Below are 20,784 nucleotides of genomic sequence, written 5' to 3'. Positions count from 1 at the left end.
TTGGAGTTGTTCAAATATGTACTCAGATACTTACTGACTGTGAGACCCTGAACAAGTCTGAATCCTTTGCCCCTCTGAGTCTGTTTTCTCTTTCTGTAAAATGGGGATAAAAATACTTGCAGTATATGCCTCCAGGGGCTGTTCTAAGGTTTTGATGAGCTCATGTGTGTAATATGCTTTGCAAACTCTAAAGCATTATATAAATATCACTTATCATTCTTCATAAAGGAAAAAATCTAGTTGATACCTCTCAGGAGAGGAAAACACACACACATATAACATATACATTTATATAGATACCTATATACACACATGTGTATCCTAGATTTAGAGATTATTGAGTCCAACCCCCTCTCCCTTTCATTTTACAGATGTGGAAACTGAGGCTTAGATAAGAAATGTGGCTTGCTCCTGGCCATGGGGATAATAAGTATCCAAGGTGGGTGAATCCACACTTATGGGTGAGTCCCAAACAGGAGGAATAGGCATGGATGGGTTACAATCCTGTTGAAACCACAAATGTATTAGAGTATTCAGAAGTAACAAGGTCTGAATGTATGTTGAAAAGCCTTGATACTTGGTGACTGCAGGCAAAACATTTTAGATGTTTCATTAATTCTACCTCAAACAGCCTATATTTCTGTTCTTTTTTTCTGGTGGAGAGGAAGAGAAGGGAATGAAGATTTTAAGGAGAAAGATTCAAGAGACACAAAGTCTCATTTGATGAATAGGAAAAAAAAATATTCTTTCATCCTGACCACAACCCCATGAGGTAGATAATACAAAAATGATCATCTTCATTTTGAGGAAACAGACACAAAAGATGAAAAGTACAAATGTGAATTTCCCAGGAGGATGGACATGGATGCTATAAAGAGTGAAGTGGTTAGGGTGAGACAATCCACATACACCAAGAGGAAGAATGGTAGAGTCGAAAGGTCATCTGTCCTTGGAATTCAGAAGACATCAGTTGGGTCCCAGGGCTGTCACTTTGTAAGTAGAAAAGGCTTTTTACCTTTTTGTGTCTGTTTCCTCAAAATGCAGATGAAAATCTGCCTCATGGGGTTGTGTAAGGACCAAAGAATAATTTTTTCCCCACTCATCAAATGAGATCATGCACATTATGATCTTTGTAATGTGCTATAGAAATGTGAGTTATTGCATATGTACTTGGACAACTTATTTTGAAATGAAATTTTATCATTTTATTTATGGGAAATGCCATCCCATAAATCATTAGTATTAAATAACTCAATCTGGACATATTTCTATTTGTAAGCCTCCACTAGAGCCTTCCTCTGGTGACTCAGTATGGATTGGTGGAGGTGACCCTGGATTCTTAAAAGGCCAAACAATGCTTCAGGCATGTCCTACCAAAGTTGGAAAGGCATCAGGTACTGGCCTAGTAATGAACTATTTTGCCATTTAGGGATTAACCTAGCCAGACTCAGATAGGCTCAGTGCTAGGAGGTAGGTCACCATATGATGATTGTTTTTGGCCACAGTGTCAAGGAGACCTTAGTTTATATCCTGTCTCAGATACTTGCTAGCTCTCTAACCTTGAGAAAGTCATTTATCATTCTCAGCTTTAGAAACTAAAGCTCATCTGTGAAATGAAGGTAACAATGTCTAGCTCACAGGGTTATTATGAAGATCAGAATATATATATATATATACATATATATGTACATATTTATATATATATATATAGAGAGAGAGAGAGAGAGAGACAGACAGACAGACAGACTACTTCACAAACCCTAAGGCTCTATATACTCCCGTTCAGTCATTTTTTCAGTCATATCTGACTCTGTGACTCCATTTGGGAATTTCTTGGCAAAGATACTAGAAATATAGTTAATTTTACAGGTGAGCAATTGAGAGAAATGAGGTTAAGTGATTCGGCCAGGGTCACACAGGTAGTTAAGTGTTTGAGGCAATATTTGAACTTAGGAAGATGAGTCTTCCCAACTTCAGGCCTGGTACTCTATGCCACTTAGCTGCCCAAAGCTCTGGCTAACTGCTAGTTATTATAATCTGCAACACTGGAAGAAAGTCGACACACTGAAATTCCAGTTTCTTGATTTACTGATGTAATTTTAGTAGAAAGGGAGAAGGGAAGTCATTGACTAAGATAGAATGCACTATTTTAGTCAAAAACCTAAATATAAATAAATTCTCTGTAATATGAGACTGGGAGGAAGGAAGTTGGTATTGATAAGATGTACATTTCCTGTCACTTGGGACACAATCTAAATTCTTTTATTCACATCTTTTAGTGTGAAAAATTCATCTCAATACAAATATAAACCAGTATTTTGGAAGCAATAGAGGCTAAGTGTTCTCAGTTTTACAAAGTATTTTCTCTATGTTGTCCTATTTGAGCCTCACAACAACCCGGTGAAGTATATGAGCTGCTATTACCTCCTTTTTACAGATGAGGATACTGAGGCTGAGAAAAGATAGGTGACTTTCCCAGAGTCACATGGGCAGGATTTGAAATGATGATGATACTAATAGTAGCTGACATTTATTGGTTGGGAATTCAAATTGAGCCTCAGACACTTACTAGCTGTGTGACCCTGGGCAAGTCACTTAACCCTGTTTGCCTCAGTTTCCTCATATGTAAAATGTGCTGGAGAAGAAAATGGCAAAACACTCCAGTGTCATTGCCAAGAAAACCCCAAATGGAGTCATGAAAAATTGGATATGACTGAAATCGCCAAACAACAAAGATATAGCAGTTACTATGTGCCAGGCTCTGAGCTAAGAATTTTACAAATATTATCTCATTTTATCTTTATGATAACCCTGGGAGGTAAGAGCTCTCTTCATTATTGAAGATGAGAAAACTGAGTCAAACAGAAGTTAAGAGACTTGCCCGAGGTCACATAGCTAGTAAGTGTCTGAGGCTGGATTCGGACTCAGGTCTTCCTGACTCCAGGTGAGGTACTCTATGCAATGAACTATCCAGCTGTCTAAAATGTAAGTGGTAGCTGTTATTCAATACAGATTTCACCAGCCTACTAATTTATTTCAATTTGCTTTAATTATTTCTGCCCAAGAAAAACATGTGTCCAAGGCAGGAACCTCCAATGTTGTGCCTTTTGTTTGGCTGAGGTAGTTCAGAATGACAGTCAATGACAGATCTTCACTTTCCCTGATAATTGAACTTTGGGGAATAAAGTGACCACTCCTTGTGCCAAGAAGAATGTAACCCACAGTTGTCCACAGGATCAGATCTTCAAGGGTACCATAGTGGGTAGAAGTGACTAGATCATCTTGGAGGTTCCCAATCATAAGAAAACACTAGCTTCAACTGTTAGATTTCTTGAATTGTGTCCTTACATTTAAATATAAAAATTGTCATTCCAGGCTTTGAAGTTTTTGTTTTAGGTTTGTGATATCATCAGTCTAGGGAGCCTTGTGAACAATGTCCTCTGCCAATGCAACTTTTATAGGAACAGAGTGGGTAAGTGATTTTCCCAGGGTCACATAGCTATTTTGTGTCTGAGGCTTGGACACAAGCATTGTAGTATAGTAGAAATAATATTAGCCTCAGATTTAGGAAGGCCTGAGGCTCACTTTATGAGTGCCAAATATATTTGTATTCCTACATATTCTTGTTTAGTTATTTCAGTTATGTCCAATTCTTTGTGATCCCCTTTGTAGTTTTCTTGGCAAAAATACTAGAGTGGTTTGCTATTTCCTTTTCCTTTTACAGATCAGGAAACTGAAGCATAGAGGGTTAAGGGACTTGCTCAGGGTCACACAGCTAGTAACTATTTGAGGCTAAATTTGAACTCAGGAAGAGGAGTCTTCCTCTGTGCCACCTAGCTACCTTGTATTCCTACATATATACCACATCATACTCACACAGGGGGTTCCTATCACTTACCAGGCAGTGGTATCATAAACACATCTTCCTGCTTAAAAAATTCTCACAGTTAGATGGAACTTTTTAGGTCCTTTGGTCCAATTTTTATCACAGCAAAAGCCTGGGCTGACAGAAGTCACTTTAGGATGCCCACTTTAGGATGGTGATAAAGGTTAGGAAGTTTTTCCTTGTGTCTAAGTGAAGTCTTCCTCTCACATATATTTACTAGCCCAGGTAATGACTCACATTTTTATAGCACATTACAAATGAAATAATTTACATCATCTTATTTGATGAACAGGTATTCTTTTAAATCCTTTTCAAATTGTCATTTGAATTGTTGTCTAGCTCCATTCCCGCCCCCCATCATGTACACAAACAGTTGAGTTTTGGAGTCCAGTGTAGGACTTAACATTTATACCCATTAAATTTCATTTGATTAGATTTGGCCTATCGAAATCTGTTTTGATCCTGTCTAGAGGGTATGGTATTTCCTATTCATATGTTAGCTATCCAACCTAGGTTCCTGCCATCTATAGATTTCATAAACAGATTATACATACCTTCATTCAAGTCATTGATAAAAAATGCTTCATGGTATAGGTGCAAAAACAGGGAACTAGAATACAAATAATTCTATTGGACCAAGTGACTTTTGTATCTGACCCTGAGCCCTGGAGGTCCCAAATTCAAATAACATTTCCTATCCTTGCTTCTCTTTTCCTGAATCAAAGACCTTCAAATGAGATCTCATTGATAAAGACAAAAACTTGTCTTCCCTTGTCCTATTAGTGAGTCAGTCAATAAGCATTTATAAAGTACCTTCTATGTGTCAGACCCTGGGGATACAAAAAGAGGCAAAAACAGTCCTTGTTTTCAAGGTGCTCACCATTTTACAGGAAGACAAGCCAAGGAACATGTACAAATAAGCTAGATGCAGGATACAGTGAGAAAAATATTAAGCAGATAGTAGATTGCTAATCCTGTGTCAAAGATCTGTGTTATCTTGGGCAATTTGTTTAATTTCTCTAGGCCTTAGTGGCTTTACATAGAAATAACTCCCTATCTGCCTGAAGGCAAGATGGTCTTTTAAGATGTTTTGCAGCTTAAAGAGAGAGGATCTATGGTCTATGAACAAGATACCTCCCAGACTTCAATGCAGGGCTCTTATCTACAGCAGACTATGAAACACTTTTGAGTTTTAGGCTAGGTGGTGCAGTGCATCACAGTGCTGGGCCTGCAGTCAGGAATACCCAATTTCAAATACCTAATTTCAAATCCAGGAATACCCAGTTTCAAATTCAGCCTTAGACACTTACTAGCTGTGTGACACTAGGCAAGTCACGTAACCCATTTCCCTGTTTCTCATCTGTGAGATGGGGGGAACAATAGCCCCTATCTCTCAGGGTTGTGAGGATCAAATGAGAAAAACATTGTAAAGCTCTTAGCACAGTGCTTGGCACATAGCACTATATAAATGATAAAGACACATATAAAATATCTATCTCATTGTTATAGGGAAACTGCCTCCACCAATGAAGCAAATCATATGTAACTTCTGGTCTTAGAGGATGGCTGGGGCAGTGAGAGAATAAATCACTTGTTCGGGGTCACACAGGTAGTGTATTTCATGAGCTAGAATTTATTCCTAGGTTTTTCTGAAGCCTGACTCCTATTCTCTTGGCCACACTGCCTGATGTACTTTCATCCCTCTTGTGGTCCAGACCTATGATTTAACTTCCAGGGCAGAGATATGAAAACTCCATCAACTACTTGACAAGACAAGGGGGGGGGGGGGGAGCACTGAGAGGTTAATTGACTTGCCCAGAGTCATGCAGCTAGTATGCCAAAGGCAGGACAACTGTCTTTCATATGTCTTGGAACTGGATATCCAATAGACTTCTTAAGCTCATCATGTGATTTTCCCAAAGCTCAGGTCCAGTCATATCACCGCCCTATTTAATAAATTCCTTATCCCTACTAAAATCCTATCTTTTATGGGAAGCCTTTCTGTATAACCCTTCTGTTACTTACTTTACATTTATCCTGTATATAGCTTGTCTGTATTTATTTGTTTGCATGTTGTCTCCCCCAGCAAATTGTAAGCTTCTTGAGGTCAGGGTCTGTCCTTAGCCTCTTTTCATCTCCCTAGTGCTTAGCACATAGTAGGCACAAATGTTTATTATTGATGGACTGACTTGAACCTAATTTTTCCTGGACTCCAAGGCCAGCCTTCTATCCATTATACCACATTAATTCTCTATGACTTTATTGGACTTTAATAAGGCCTCTCCCAATATGTCAGAAACTGTTGGTGATTAATCAAGAGAGGGAACCATTTTAATGAGAAGTATGTCACTAAATCAGTTGACTTCTGGTGGGAGTCAGTGTGGCACAGTGTGGCTCTGGAGCCAGAGTAATGGGGTTCATTTATGCCTGTGATGATCTTAAGTAAGTTACTTAACCATGTCCCTCAATTTCCCCATCTGTTAAAACGAGGTTAGATATATCTGGCCCTTCCAGATATAGAGTTCAGAGGCATGTGTTATCTCATTTGATCTTCATGACAGCCCTGTGTGAGATAGGTGCTATTATTATCCAATTTTTCAGAGAGTGCTGCCCTTGGACCCTCTCCTCCCCTCCTCCAACCATAAGTGAGAAAATCCCTTTTGGGCAATGACAGCACTGCTGGTGGATGATAGTAGGGGATTAAGGAAGTCTTTGTGGTTCCTGCTCCGTGTCTCCAAAGATACAAAGAAAGCCTTTGTTTCCCCCCCAGTAGACAGGATAATATTTTTAGCCCTTGGATAAAATCCAGGGAATGTCACGCTGTCAAAGTGGGTGTTGTAGGAGGCTGTCCCCGCCTCAGCTGCCTGATCTACCCTGCAGCACAAAACATTTGTGCAGGATAATTGTACTTAGAGAAGAGCTAATAAAAACCAACCATAGAAACCACAAAATTCAATTAATTACTCCTGAATTTTCAAACCTGAATCTCCCCAAAAGATGAAGACTAAGGCTCTGATTGGCAGATGAGTGTCTGCTGAATGAAGCCAAATGATGCTAGAACCTCACCAAACTTAAAAGATTTCTCTATTTCTTTGCACTAAGGTTGTTTCCTCACCTCATTGTTCCCTAGTGCTGTGTGTCTAAACACATACTTGGGGAAAAAAACCTTGGGGTGCTGTGCTCTTGAATTTCATTCCTTCTCTTGTGCCCCTTTGCCCTATTGAAGAGTTCTGAGTTGGGTGTCATGCTGGAATTTTGCAAATGAAGAAATGGAGGAAGGACCAGAGAATTTAAGGAAACCTTACTCAAGGTCACTCGGTGGAAGAGTCATGATTTGAACCTAGGTACTCTGACTGCAAATTCATCATTCTGTCCACTGTGCCACTCTGGCCTCCCTGGTTCGGTGGGTTCCTGATGCACTACAGTGTCAGAATTTCTGGAAAGAAAGCGCCCCAGTCTTCTAATTTTAATGTCTAATCCGAAGCATCAGATCTTAGAAAAAGTACAGACCACAGCCCTTTCCCTAGACTTGAGGATTCTCCTCTGTAGACAAAAAGAAAGCAGGAACAGTCATTTCCTACCAGAAGAGACCAACCCTATGCTGCTTTTCTTACTGTTAGTTCCATGTCCTCTTCATCTTTTTCCTTCACAGTCTTCTCTGGTTCTTCAGGCTCCTTCTCTTGAAGGTGGATCTCATGGGCCTGAGACATGTAAGGCATATCATCTTTGTTCTTGAACTCCAAGCTGAGAATTGAAGGAGGAAGTAGAATTCCTAGAATTACCTAAAGCAATGATAATGATAATAATAATAATCACATTTAACAGATTAAGATGATTGTGGTTGCTAAGTGTCAGAGGAAATAGGGCCTAATGCTTCTTGCTGTGTATATTCATGGGAATGGAAGTATGAATGACTGACTACTCTGATACTTAAGGGAATCATTTGCAGCTTAGTAGGGGAATGTAATGCAAGTGACAGAGAAAACTTTTCATTCTAATGGGAAAACTGAAAACGATTTTACCAACAAGCAAATGTTAATCATTACATTCGGGTAGAGAGGCAAAAATAACATGTACTTGGCCTGGACAGAAGTGAAGACAAGAATGACCCACCTCCCATTCTAACAGTCAACAAGCATTTATTTACTATGTTCCAGACTAGGTGTAGAAGATACAAATCAAATAGTTCCCGATCTCAAGGAGGATGCATTCATCATTACGTAAATGTAATTCATAGAAATGTTCACCTCACTTTTCTGGGCCTCAACATTTTTCATTTGTAAAAAAAGGTACTGATTCCATGATTGCAAAAGTTCCTTCTAACTCTATGATGGAATATATAAGACAATTATAATTGCTAACAGTATCATCAATCCAAGAGCCCCATAGTACTGCCTAAAAGGAAAAAAAGAGACTTGCACCTGCTTACCAACTTTGGCTATGCAAGGGGTGCTATTGAAAATAGTTTGCTTTCTTAAATTGGTTTAAACACATAAGAAGAAACTGGCTTAGCAAGCTTCATGTCCTATATGTAGGAAACATAGAATCAGAAAGCTAGAATTAACTTTGTCTGATCCCCTGAGGCATAGAGAGGGGGATTTGCCCAAATTAATTTTCACACAGTGAATTTCAAAACTGGGCTTTGAATGCAGGTCCACCAAAATCCAGTGTTCTTTCCTCTACTAAGTAGTTAGGATCTTTTAACTATATGTATAATTTGACTTTGCTTAGGAAACCCAGTTTCATAGATAATATAGGCTTGGGTATAATGGAATGGAATGGTATAATGGTATAAGTCATGGTGGAATAATCCCAGATTCTAAAGTTGTTAGGGGTTATTATACCTTCTTTGCTGTCTTTCATCTCTTTGTCTGCCCCTCTCCTCCATTTTTTCCTTCCTCCCCTTCCTATTTCTCCTCTGAGTTGAGCACAATTTAACAAATTCCAGATTTCTTTTCTGCCAAGGAATGAAAGCATCAGGCCTTGCCATGAGCAGTGGGAGATTAGAAGAGTACAGAATGGCCCTGCTATGACATCATTCCTAGGGGAAGAGACTCTTTGTCACTGAACTCAGAGAATGGCTCGCCCTCAAGCACATAGTGGCTCCTAGACTGAAGAACTTTCCAGTCCTATCATAGACCAGGCTCATAAAATCTAAAACAACTATCTACCCCCACTTCATCCACAGTTCATTTTAGACTGTGCTGACCTTGAGACCTGAATTCTTTCTCATCCGGAGCCGGCCCATCCACATGTCTGTGAGCAGCATCTGGCTGCAGGTGTGAGCTATGAAGTCTCGGTGTTTGGCAGCCACTGCAAGCTGCAGGCATGTGGCATTACTCCAGTTCTTCAGCTCATAGGTCAGCAGTTTCATTGCCAGCTGTTCATCCTGCTTGTAGGACTGGTCCAGCAGCTCCACAGCCAACTGTCCGAAGTCCCTGCAACACAGGAGATGCTTAGGATGCTTGGGAATCTCTCAGGTAATAGGAGGAGGGGATGAGCAGAGGTGATAAGAAATGGAAGTCAGGGCTAGACCTTAAATATGGCTGCTGAACTGTGATGTTGTGGGGAAATAACTGGATCAGGAATCAGGAATCAGTCTCAGCTCAGCCATATTTGGGACTTTGGGCCTTGGTTATCTTCTCTGTAAAATAAAGACCTCAAAGATCCCCTTCCAGTTTTATGATTATACTTTCCATAGGGCCAGAGATTCAGAGGTCAAAGCAATCCTGGAGATTATCTGGATCATCGAGTTGTTGTGAAGAACAAATTAGACAACATATATAAAGCAATTTACAAACCTAAGTGCTAAGTAAAGGCCATCATCATCAAGATCCAAGGAATTTGAATTATTCTGTCCAGAAGCAGACTCTACACTGTGATGCGGAGGTGACCCTAGGTTCTTAAAAGCTATTGTAGTAGATAATAATAATAGGCAACATTTATATAGAATTTTAAGGTTTACGAAGTACGTTATATATATTATCTTGTTTGATCCTCACAACAGACCTATGAAATAGGTATTGTTATCACCCCCATTTTATAGATGAGGAAACTAAGGCTCAGACAGGATAAGGGACTTGTCCAAGGTCACACACACATCTAATAAATGTCCAAGGCAGAATTTGAATTAAGGTCTTCCATGTTACAAGTCCAGTGATCTATCTATTATATCAATTAACTACTTCAGATTTCCAACAAGCTGGAAAACTTTTGATATGGCCCTCATGACAGACTAAATGTTATCTTTGAAGGACCTGTAAGCTACAGAATGATGACGATAATGATAATGATGATTTTTTAGTCCTGAAAACTTACAAAGACCATCATCTAAGGTACATAGAAGTTGTGTTATTAGTAGGAAAATATCAGTAGGTAAAAGGAGTTCTCACACCAGGGAAGTCATAGCTAGATTCTTGGAGTTTAAGATGGAGGGAATATGTGATCATATAGGGAATGGTCTTCTCCACTGATAAGAGGGAATGGATATTAAACTGAAGTATAAGGGATCTAGGTTAGACTTTTTTGATAATGAAACTAGAATGGAAGGAAATGTCAGAATCCTCCTGGAAATCCTTACAAAGTGAGGAGGGTTTTCACTTGTTTAGAAGAGCTTAAGTATGTTTAATTTCCTGTGATTTATGGCTGGTTGCAGTAGAACTGTTAATGGGGAGATGGGGAAGGTTCTTCTGGTGATGGGAAAGACATCAAAGGTGGAGGAGATAAAGCCTTGGATTTGGAGTTCAAATCTGTCCTCAGATACTTGCTAGCTGTATGATCCTTGGCAAGTTATTTAAGCCTCAGTTTCTCCCTCTATAAAATGAGATAATAATAGCACCTATCTTACAGTAATCTGAGGATAAAACGAGATGTTTGCAAAGTCCTATCGTTTGTTTGTTTGTTTTGTGGGGCAATGAGGGTTAAGTGACTTGCCCTGGGTCATCCAGCTAGTAAGTGTTAGGTGTCTGAAGCCGGATTTGAACTCAGTTCTTCCTGAATCCAGGGCCAGTGCTTTATCTACTGCGCCACCTAACTGCCCCCAAAGTCCTATCATTTCTACCTTTACAACATCTCTAGTATATGTCCTCTCTTCTGACACTGTCACAATTTGATGAAGGTCCTCATCCCTTCATTCTTGAACTATTACAATAGCCTTCCAGTTGATCTCCTGACTCCTTTCCATCCTCCACTCACCTGCTGGAGTGAGTTTCCTAAAGTGTGAGTCTAACCATGCCACTCCCCTACTCAAACTCTAGTGTCACTCTATTTCCTCCAGGATCAAATAAAAAAAAAATCTACTCTGTCTTTTAAGGGCCTTTACAACTTGGCGCCCCTCTTTACCTTCTTTATACTTTAACTTCCTTCAATATACACTATAATCCAAAGACATTGGCCTTCTTGTTCTAACACTCCCAGATTTGGACTCTGTGGCTTTTACTGGATGTCTCCCATGCTTGGAATATTTCCCTCCTCACCTCATCCTACTGGCTTCCTTCAAAACTCTGCTCAATTTCTACCTTCTGCAAGAAGTCTTTTTCAGGTGCCTCTCTTCCCTCCCACTGAGATTACCTCCAATATACTCTGTTGTTTGCATGTGAACTTTCCCATTAGAATGTGAACTCTGAGTTCAGGGCTGAAACAGGGCAACTGTTTTTGCCTTTCTTTGTCTTTCCAGAGCTTAGCGTGCTTTAAAACTGTTCTATAACTGTGAACCATATGTCAGTCAGAAAACATTTATTAATTGCCTACTATGTGTCAGGCACTGTGCCAAGCACTTAGTGTTTCAAAGAAAGGAAAAGGACAGTCCTTGCTACTTTAATCTAATGGGAGGACAACATGTAAACTAGGTATTGAGACAGAAAGAGGATAGTTCAAGAGAAGACTTTCTCCTTTTAGTTGATCCTTTAGAAGATTCTTTCTCCTTTTAGTTGAAAAAAACCCCCAAAGACCTTTTACCTCCAGAAGATATAGAGTTTTGGAGCTAAAAAACCTACTAGGGACCATTTCATTTTACAGATGGTAAATCTTATTTTACAGATGAGGGAATTAAGGCTGAGAGAGGTCAGGCTACTTCCCCAAGGACATAAAGGTAGAGCTGATATTTGAACACAGGTTTTCTGGCTCCAAATCAGGAGCCTGACCTTTCCCCTACTCTATGTTTTTGTTAGCTCTGTTTCAGTGTCAGATAGGAGCCTGAGCTATTACTTTGACTGTAAAAATAATTTTTGCATGAACTATCTGGAAACTTGGTTAGCGTCCCAGTGTTAGTACTAATGGGCTGACACCTCACATGTGGCATTGTTGGACATATATTCAGTTTGGCAGGCTTATGTCCCCCTACACTGTTGTTAGTCAATCACAGGCTGTAGAGACCACCCACCCAAGGCTGTCTGAGACTAATAAGGCAAAGAAAGGGAGCTGGTGCTATGAGCTGGGCAGCTTTACCAATTAGCATAGCCTAATGTGGCCCAGTCACCACAAATTAGTGGAGGGGTCATGTCCAGTCATCTCAGGACAGGGATTATTGGAACAAGAAGATATATCCTACCCATTGCTGATGATTATTTTCATATAGCTACTGCATCAGTGGATTGAAACTGTCTAGTGTACTGACAGTCAGCCTGGATTGTAGTTGCAGTGGGACTACTTCCAGCATCACTGGACCCTGTCCCAGAAGCCATTGGCTGATCCACCTATTCTGCTCTGGCTGTGTGATATTCATGGGTCATACCCAAGGTCACTGACTCAGAGCAGGAATATCCTGTCATATGTTTTTCCCAGAAGGGCAGGTTACTATTGCAGGGCCCTGTTAGTTTACCCGTGCAGTTGGTGGTGCTTAGGAATGGAGCCTTTCTTGGAATGGAGGATTCAGTTGTAGATTGGTAGTTTATGATGAGACTTGGCTCAGAGCCTTGAACATGGGACAGAGCAACCTGAGAAACATATTTATTTATGAATAGTCAGGAGCAGAATAGAGGACCAAGCTTGACCCTTACATTTAGGAGCTGGGGACTGGGTTGAGATCAACCTTGGGTTTTGGCTTCAGTTCTCATTCTTCCCTTTGATGGAATGGTGGTGTTCTTTTTCTGAAGTTAGAAAAGCTTCAGATGTTTTCAGCCTACAGGGTTCCCTTTTCATGCTGCTGAGACACTCTGAGGTTGTGCGAAGAATGGAGTCAAGGGGTCTGGAAAGCTGCCGTGATGAAAAACAATGACCTTTTCTTACAAAGACTAGCCTAAGCAAAATGAGGTAAAGCTGTAAATCTCTAAATCCTGCTTTGCTTTGGAGACTTTGCTAGCAGATCCAAGAAATTTGACTAAGCAGCCAGTTCCTGGGATACTTCTCTAAATCTTCACTCAGGGGCTTGACCCAGCCATCACTCTTACCTATCAATTTGCATATTAAGGGACCAGCTTCTGTGTTTAGAACTAAAAGAGGCAGATGACAATGATGCCTGATGCCAGGCTTCCAGGATGCAGGGCTCTGGTGAGAAATCTAGTCTGATAGAGGATGCACGGATATTAACCATGATATGATTAGAAGGAGGGGAGTTTAGGAGAAGTGGTGGTGGAGGGTATGTCATTTCTCTTGTCACTGTTTCATTGGGAGAATTATTAGTGGTAATGACCCTCAACCCACTGATTGGCAGTTGGTGAGCAGGCTTTCTAAGAACCAGATAACGACTGTTGAATGCAGTCAATGCACTCATGACTTCAGAAAAGTGATGATGAAGCATGGCATTGAGGTAGTAGAGTAGAGATGCAGGATGTAACATACAATTTTACACATGGTCATGGTATTGAATTGCTTTGCTTGAGGGGCACAATTGGGAGTTAATTCTCTAACTAACTTTCATACCTCCCCCTCCCCCTTCAATTCAGTACACTGACCTCAACCAAGATACTCCATCTCCTAAATCTGGGAATTTTCACTGGTTGTCCCTCATGCCTGGAATGCTTTCTCTCAATTATAGTGCCTTTTCTCTGTTGACTATTTCCAGTTTATCCTGTATATAGCTTGTTTGTACATAGTTTTGCTTTTTGCCTCTCTCATTAGACTGTGGTCTTTCCCTTCATCGGGCATCCGAAGTGCTTGGCACATAATGGGTGTTTACTAGATATTTATCGAAATATTGAAGCTTCTCTAGTCTCCAAATAATTGTCATTTCTTTGCAGTTGTAAGCATTAAATGATGTTTATAAAACAACAACAGAGTTGAGTTTGGTGGTAAAATCATTCCAGATCCCTTCCAATTTTAATTTTCATTGGGACCTCCCATTGTGGCCCCACATCAGATAAAGTGTCAGATTTAGATCTGGAAGAGGCTTTAAAGGACATCTAGTTCTATTTCCTTATTTTATTTATAAAGGAACTGAGGCTTAGAGGAGTTATATGACTTGCCCAAGGTTACATAGTAAATGTCATAGCTAGGATTTAAGTCCAAGCCCAGCATTCTATCCACTATATCACACTGTCTCTACATGGCAGGGTGGCAGAGAATAAGAGTATTAACTGCTCTAATTGGGTTACTGGGTCAAAAGATAATGTTGGTTAACCTGTAAATTGGTATAACCATTCTGGAAAGTAATTTGGAATTATGCAAAGAAATGTTTGTTTGTTTGTTTTTGTTTTTTGGTGAGGCAATTGGGGTTAAGTGACTTGCCCAGTGTCACACAGTTAGTAAATGTCAAGTGTCTGAGGCTAAATTTGAACTCAGGTCTTCCTGAATCCAAAGCCTGTGCTTTTTCCACTGCACCACCTAGCTGCCTCCATCAAGGGATTGTTTTTACCGCCAGATGTGTGAACCAAGCCATGTTTTCTTTTTCTTCACTTATTTACTAAAAATTAACCTGTGTCCAAATGCTGATTAATTCTCTTTTGCACTTTAATTTATACATAGAATCAGGGAGATAGAATCTTCAAGGTCATCTGGATCATCTCTTAACAGATCATCAATTTTATCTATAAAATCTTCAAAGAGTGATCAGTCTTTAAACTTATTGTGTAAACAGGTCTAAGTTGGAAACAAATCCCTTTCTCTGTGTTCATAAGTATAAAGGAATACTTCCAATCAGAACTCACCTCAAACTAGAAAACAAAACAAAAACGGAGGCCATCGACCAGTGAGTTCCTTTTTTCTGCCTTATTCTACACCTCAGAACCTATCCATGTCATTCCCCAGTCTATGATGAAGAGGTAGTTCTTCACTTTGTACCCTTGATCCTATCTCCTCCTGGAGTTTGCCTCTTTGATCAGAACCCCATCAATTTCACTCATTTGTTACTGGCTCTGTCCCTACTGTAACAAACATGCTCAAGTCTCCACCATCCCTAGCAAGCCCCCATTCTACTCTTCTACCTACTCAAGTGATCAACCTTCAACATGCCTACCTTTCATTTTCAGACTCCTAGAAAAAGCTGCCTATGCTCCAATCTGCTTTCTGACCTCAACACCCAAATGAAACTTCTCTATCCAAAGTTACTACTTACTGATCTCTTACTGCTAACTCTGATGACCTTTTTCAGCCTTCATACTTTTTGATCTGTTAACTCCTCTTTTCCTGGATACTCTCTCCTCCCTTGGCTTTATGAATGCAGTCATTAAGCTATCATGGTTCTCTTACTTGTCTTATAACTGGGTTCCAGTCCACCAAAATGTGGGTATTCCCCCAAGGTATTGTTGGGATGTTCTCTCTCCCACAGCCACTTTTGATGATCTCCTTAGCTTCTTTGGGTTGAATGATCTCCAAGGATGGTTTCCAAATATGGTTTCTAGCCCTAATTTCTTTCCTGAGCTCAAGTAACACATCACCAAATGCCAGAGAAGAAGTCTTAATTTAGGCCTCCTGTAGGCATTTGAAACTCAACATATCTAAAGCAGAAATACTTATCTTCTTCCCCAAAACTGTTCTTCCTCCAGATTTCCCTATTTTAAAAAGGTACCACCATCCTTCCTCATCCTGGTGCATAACTCTGGAGGAATCCTTGATTCTTCTTTATCCCCTGTATCCAAATAGTTGCCAAGCCTTATCAATTCTTCTACTATGACATCTTACATCTGTCCTCTTCTCTCCACTCACAGGTTATTACTCTAATTTATGATGACATCTATTGGCTAGACAAGCACAATAGTCCCCTAATTAGACTTTGTTTCTAATTTCTTTCCTGTTTAATCTGTCCTCCCTACCAGTTGTATTAAACTGAAATAGAAACAGGACCCACTAATCCATATCTGGGGGCCATATGTTGACTTATTTTGCTAAATATTTTCCAATTATATTTTCATCTGGTTCTTGGGAGTGTTGCAACACCTCTGCTAAACCTTTCTTAAAACACAGGTGTCTGACCATAGGGGAGTGGTCCCCTGTTCAAAAATGTCCAGTGTTACCTATTTTAAAATATAAATCCCTGAGCTTTGCATTTAAAGTCTTTCACATTTTCATCTAGCCTACCTCTCCAGACTTCTTTTACATTATTTTCCTTTACACACTTATCAGTTCTAGCAAAAATGGCTTGCTTTATTTACCTTGGATTTGACATTTCTTCTCCTGCTTCCATGTCCTGAATGTTTGGAATAGGTTCCCTCCTTACCCTCTGCTTCTCAGGATCAAGGCTCAACTCAGGTGTTACTTTCTTTGATTCATCCACTCTCCTTCCTCAAATTAGATTGCATTTATTTGTCTGCATTCATAGTGTATCCCCTCTATTAGAAGTAAGGTGCTGGAAACCAGGAACTGGTTTTTGTTTTGTCTTTATATTTCCAGTGCTTAGTACAGTCCCCTGCATATGGTTAGTGCTGACTGACCATATTGTTTGAAGTGAACTGAATTTTGGAGACCAAGGGATAACTTAGCCATGGAATTTGGGCCATGGTAGGAAACTTAGCATAAGGTAAAAATAAATATCCTCCTAAAGAATCCATTTGTGTTTGTCATTTGCATTCCTAGTAATCGGTGAGATGCATAAACAAGGAATCTATTTTTACCAACAGCTATTTGTCCTTGTGGAACTTTGTCTCCTATTTCCTCAGGTTTTCTCTGGGCTCTGTTGGTGTGACTGGCCTCTAAGAATCGACCTTCCATAATTATACTTTCTTTGTGCAGAGATTTAGTAGTTGAAAGCAACTCGGCTAAGGTTCATTTTGTGCAAGCTGAGTAGCTCTACTCTTTTAGAGTCATCCTTTCCTCCTTCCTTATACCTATATGAGCCTACCTGGAGTTGTGGTTCAGCTCCTGGGAGATGTCATCCACCATATCATTTTCTGATGCCTCATGAGCCATAGCTTTGCATAGTTTACAGGCTACCAGGGCTTTGGCCATGGCTTCTTCCCCATGTTGCCAGAAGAATAAGGCCATCTTTTGCCGCTTCATCAGGACAGCCCATACCATGAGCTCATGGAAAGGGAAAGGGAAGTGATTGATCTCAGGGTCATCCAAATCAATGTCAACTTCTTCTTCTCGCTTTTTGGTGGTCTTTCTTCCTCTTCTCAAGGGAACATCATCCTATAAATCAAGATAAATAAAATTAACTTTGAGGTTATAATGAGCTGAATTTCATTCTGGGTTGTGGGTTTTCTGGGGCAGGGGAGGGGGGGGAGAAAGAAGACTATTTAGGAATGTTATTTTCTCCCTGCTTGGAAATCCTGTCAATATCCCATCATTTAATTCCTCCTCTCCTTTTTTCTCTATGTCAGTCATAAGCAACATTTACTCTCTTCTTTTTTGATTCTGTCTTCATTTTTGGATTTAATTAACTAAATCTTCTATTAGTCATTCAATTCCATTTTGTTTTCTGCTCTTTGGCTACCTATTATTATGTTACTTTTTACCTTAACTCTAACTCTTTCTTCCACCCACGGAGCAATACCAACCTAAATATACTAACTTAAGCATATTTTAATTAGTAAATTAATACCTCATGTCATATGCTTGATTGAATATGAAATAAATATGTGCTATCCTCACTGAACAGAAAAACCCTACACTGCACTACTCCCAATCCTAAGATTCTTTTCTATTCCAAGTATCTGTATTGAACTTTATTATTGTCTTAAATTTTCATTTTATATAATTTATATGACTAAATTAGACTTGGATCTTTCTTTTTTTTTTTTTTAGTGAGGCAATTGGGGTTAAGTGACTTGCCCAGGGTCACACAGCTAGTAAGTGTTAAGTGTCTGAGGCCAGATTTGAGCTCAGGTACTCCTGACTCCAGGGCCGGTGCTCTATCCACTGTGCCACCTAGCTGCCCCTCTACAATTATTCTTAAGGGGACAAGCAGAACAAGTCTAATCCCTCTTATATTCAAGTATCTGAATACTGCAGAATCTCTTTTCTGGGACAAACATGTTCAGTGCTTTCAACCAGTGCTCACATGGTTGTAAGTCTCCCTAATATCCTGGTTCCTCTCCTTTGGAGCTGCTGCAGTTGGCTGATGTCTTCCCTAAAATTTGATGTCCAGAACTAATATAATACTCTAATGATGATGGAATGTAGCAGGACTATCACTTTCCTAGTCCTGAACACATTGCTTCTTTGAATGTAGCCTATATATTTTCACTCATTTGACTTTCATATCAGTATTGATTCATACTGAACTTGCAGTCCATGGAAACACCCAAATCTTTCCCACATGGATTATTGCCCAGTTGTGTCTCCATGACCCATTACTTACTTATTTGTTCAGTTGATTTTTTTAACTTACATTTATGTCTTTACACATATCCCTATTAAATTTTATCCAGTTTGATTCAGACATTTTAGATTGATGAGATCTTTTTGGATTCTGTATTTCTCAATCAACACAGTAGCTCTTTTTCCTAAGTTTGGATTGTTTGTAAATTTGATAGGCATAAAATCTATTCTTTCATCAAATCACTGATAAAAATTCTGAATGTTAAAGGAGCCAAGGATGGCATCCCTCAGGAGAACCACTGAATTCATTGAAGGCAAATAGGTGCTTTCTTATCATCTCCTCACTTGGAACTAAGATCATTCTCTACTAAACTTTTTCTGTTTTTCTCTAAGATCTGGTTTTCTTCTAAGAATGATCTTAGAGTTTAGTAGTTCTATGTTCTCTTAATCATCCACTTGGGGCTTTGTCTTATGCTTTCATTGAGCTTCCTATCATGTCCTCCCCACTTTTTATTGTAGTTAGCATTCATTCAACACCAACTTCAGCTCCCTCTGACTCCAGAAGCATGTCGCTCTTTCAAAAATGGAATTTGGTCAGTTAGTTTTCTTGTGAGATGCACTTCAGTCTCTTTAGACAATTGGTATCTAGGTGGCATGGTGAATAGAGCACTGGCTTTGGAGTCAGAAGAACCTGAGTTCAATTCTGGCCTCAGACACTTAATAGTGTGTGACCCTTGGTAAGTCACGTAACCCTGATTGCCTAAAACAAACAAAAAAACGTTTTTTCTTCATTAGAACAATTTATATTAAAACAATAGTTTTTCATTGCTGAGATCTTCCAAGCCCCTTTCTTTTTCTGAACTCTCTGAATCTCCTTTCTAGGGTACTGTGCTAGCTTCTTATATGCCAGGAACTCTAAGATGGAGTAGTCACTTGCCCTTGTTCCTCTCATTCTTCCTTCACTAATAATAGCTAGCATTTACATAGTGCTTTTAAGTTTGCAAAGCACTTTATATATGGTGACTAATTTGATTCTCACAACAACCTTATGAGATAGGTTCTATTATGATCTCCATTTGTCCAGTATCACAGTAGGTAGTGAATAAGCTGTTGGGGTCTGAGACAGGATTTGAATTCAGGTCTTCCTGGTTCCAAGTGCAGCACTGTGCTTGCTGCCCTTGTTCTGATACAACAACAACAAACAACAAACAACAACAACAACAGCTAGCATTTATATAGTGCTTTAAGATTGGCAAAGTACTTAGCATATATTATCTTATTTGATTCTCAAAACAGCCCTGTGAGTTTTCCTATTTTCCTTTTTCAGTTGATTATAGTGATCATTGGCTGGAGATCATTGGCTAGAAGTTTCAAGGCTTTAGTAGATCAATCCTGGAGTTAAAAATACATAAATATATGTATCTACCTTCTAGTCATACCATCTATCTCTATATATCTAGCAATTAATCTGCTTTGCACATAGGGAAGACCCTAGAAGATGTCTAGATAGTTGAAATTCCTCAAGTAAGTGTTTAATAAATGCCTGCTGAGTGATTGATAGATATTGTGCCTCTCTGTTTGGTTTGTGATATTTCTGGAACTTCTCATATGTTTCCTTCTGGCTAGGTAGTCTACAGGATGCCTTCATGAAAGCATTGCTACTATTTCTCTAATCAATGAGCACTGTAATCAACTTAATATGAAAAAAGGAAAATAGTGTGAACTCACAGGGTTGTTTTGAAGATCAAATGAGATAATATATGTAAAGCACTTTGTGAAGCTTAAACTATAAATTTTTGTTGTTTAGTCATTTTTCAGTCATGCCTGGCTCTGTGATCCCTTTGGGGTTTTCTTGGCAAAGATACTGGAGTGGTTTATCGTCTCTTCTAGCTTATTTTACAGATGAAGAAAGTGAGGCAAACAGGGTTAAGTGATTTTCTCAGGGTCACACAGCTAGTAACTGTCTGAGGCTGTATTTGAACTCACAAAGTTAAGTCTTCCTGACTTTAGGCCCTATGCCACCTAGCTGCCCTAACTGTATAAATGTTGTTGCCCCAACTTTTATTGTTGTTGTTAGGTAGTTAGGTGGTACAATGTATGTACCAGAATATGGTTCCCAACTGTGATCCTGGTTCTTAACACCTATTTAGCTCAGTTTCCCCATCTGTAAAATGGGGAAACTAATCATACTTGCCTCACAGGGCAATAAGTGAAGACCAAATGAGTTAATATGGAATATAAGATGTTTTGGAAACCTTAAAGCATTA

General features: G+C 39.5%; 1 protein-coding gene across 11 annotated transcripts in view; it reads right to left on the bottom strand.

The window, feature by feature from the left end:
• Nucleotides 1-20,784, bottom strand: part of TRPM3 (transient receptor potential cation channel subfamily M member 3) — a 1,147,313-nt gene that overhangs the window by 99,628 nt on the left and 1,026,901 nt on the right. For all 11 annotated transcript variants that reach the window (XM_043978969.1, XM_043979003.1, XM_043979047.1 and 8 more), the window contains 3 exons: nt 17,097-17,386; nt 9,096-9,324; nt 7,501-7,668 (listed from right to left, as the gene is read on the bottom strand). In XM_043978969.1, coding sequence (XP_043834904.1) covers nt 7,501-7,668; nt 9,096-9,324; nt 17,097-17,386 — 687 coding nt within the window. The remainder of the gene's footprint in view (nt 1-7,500; nt 7,669-9,095; nt 9,325-17,096; nt 17,387-20,784) is intronic.

The sequence above is a fragment of the Dromiciops gliroides genome, chromosome 1 (genome assembly GCF_019393635.1).
Source record: "Dromiciops gliroides isolate mDroGli1 chromosome 1, mDroGli1.pri, whole genome shotgun sequence".
Lineage (NCBI taxonomy): Eukaryota > Metazoa > Chordata > Mammalia > Microbiotheria > Microbiotheriidae > Dromiciops > Dromiciops gliroides.
The sequence above is the reverse complement of the archived record's forward strand: the minus strand, read 5'-3'. Positions and strand labels throughout refer to the sequence as shown.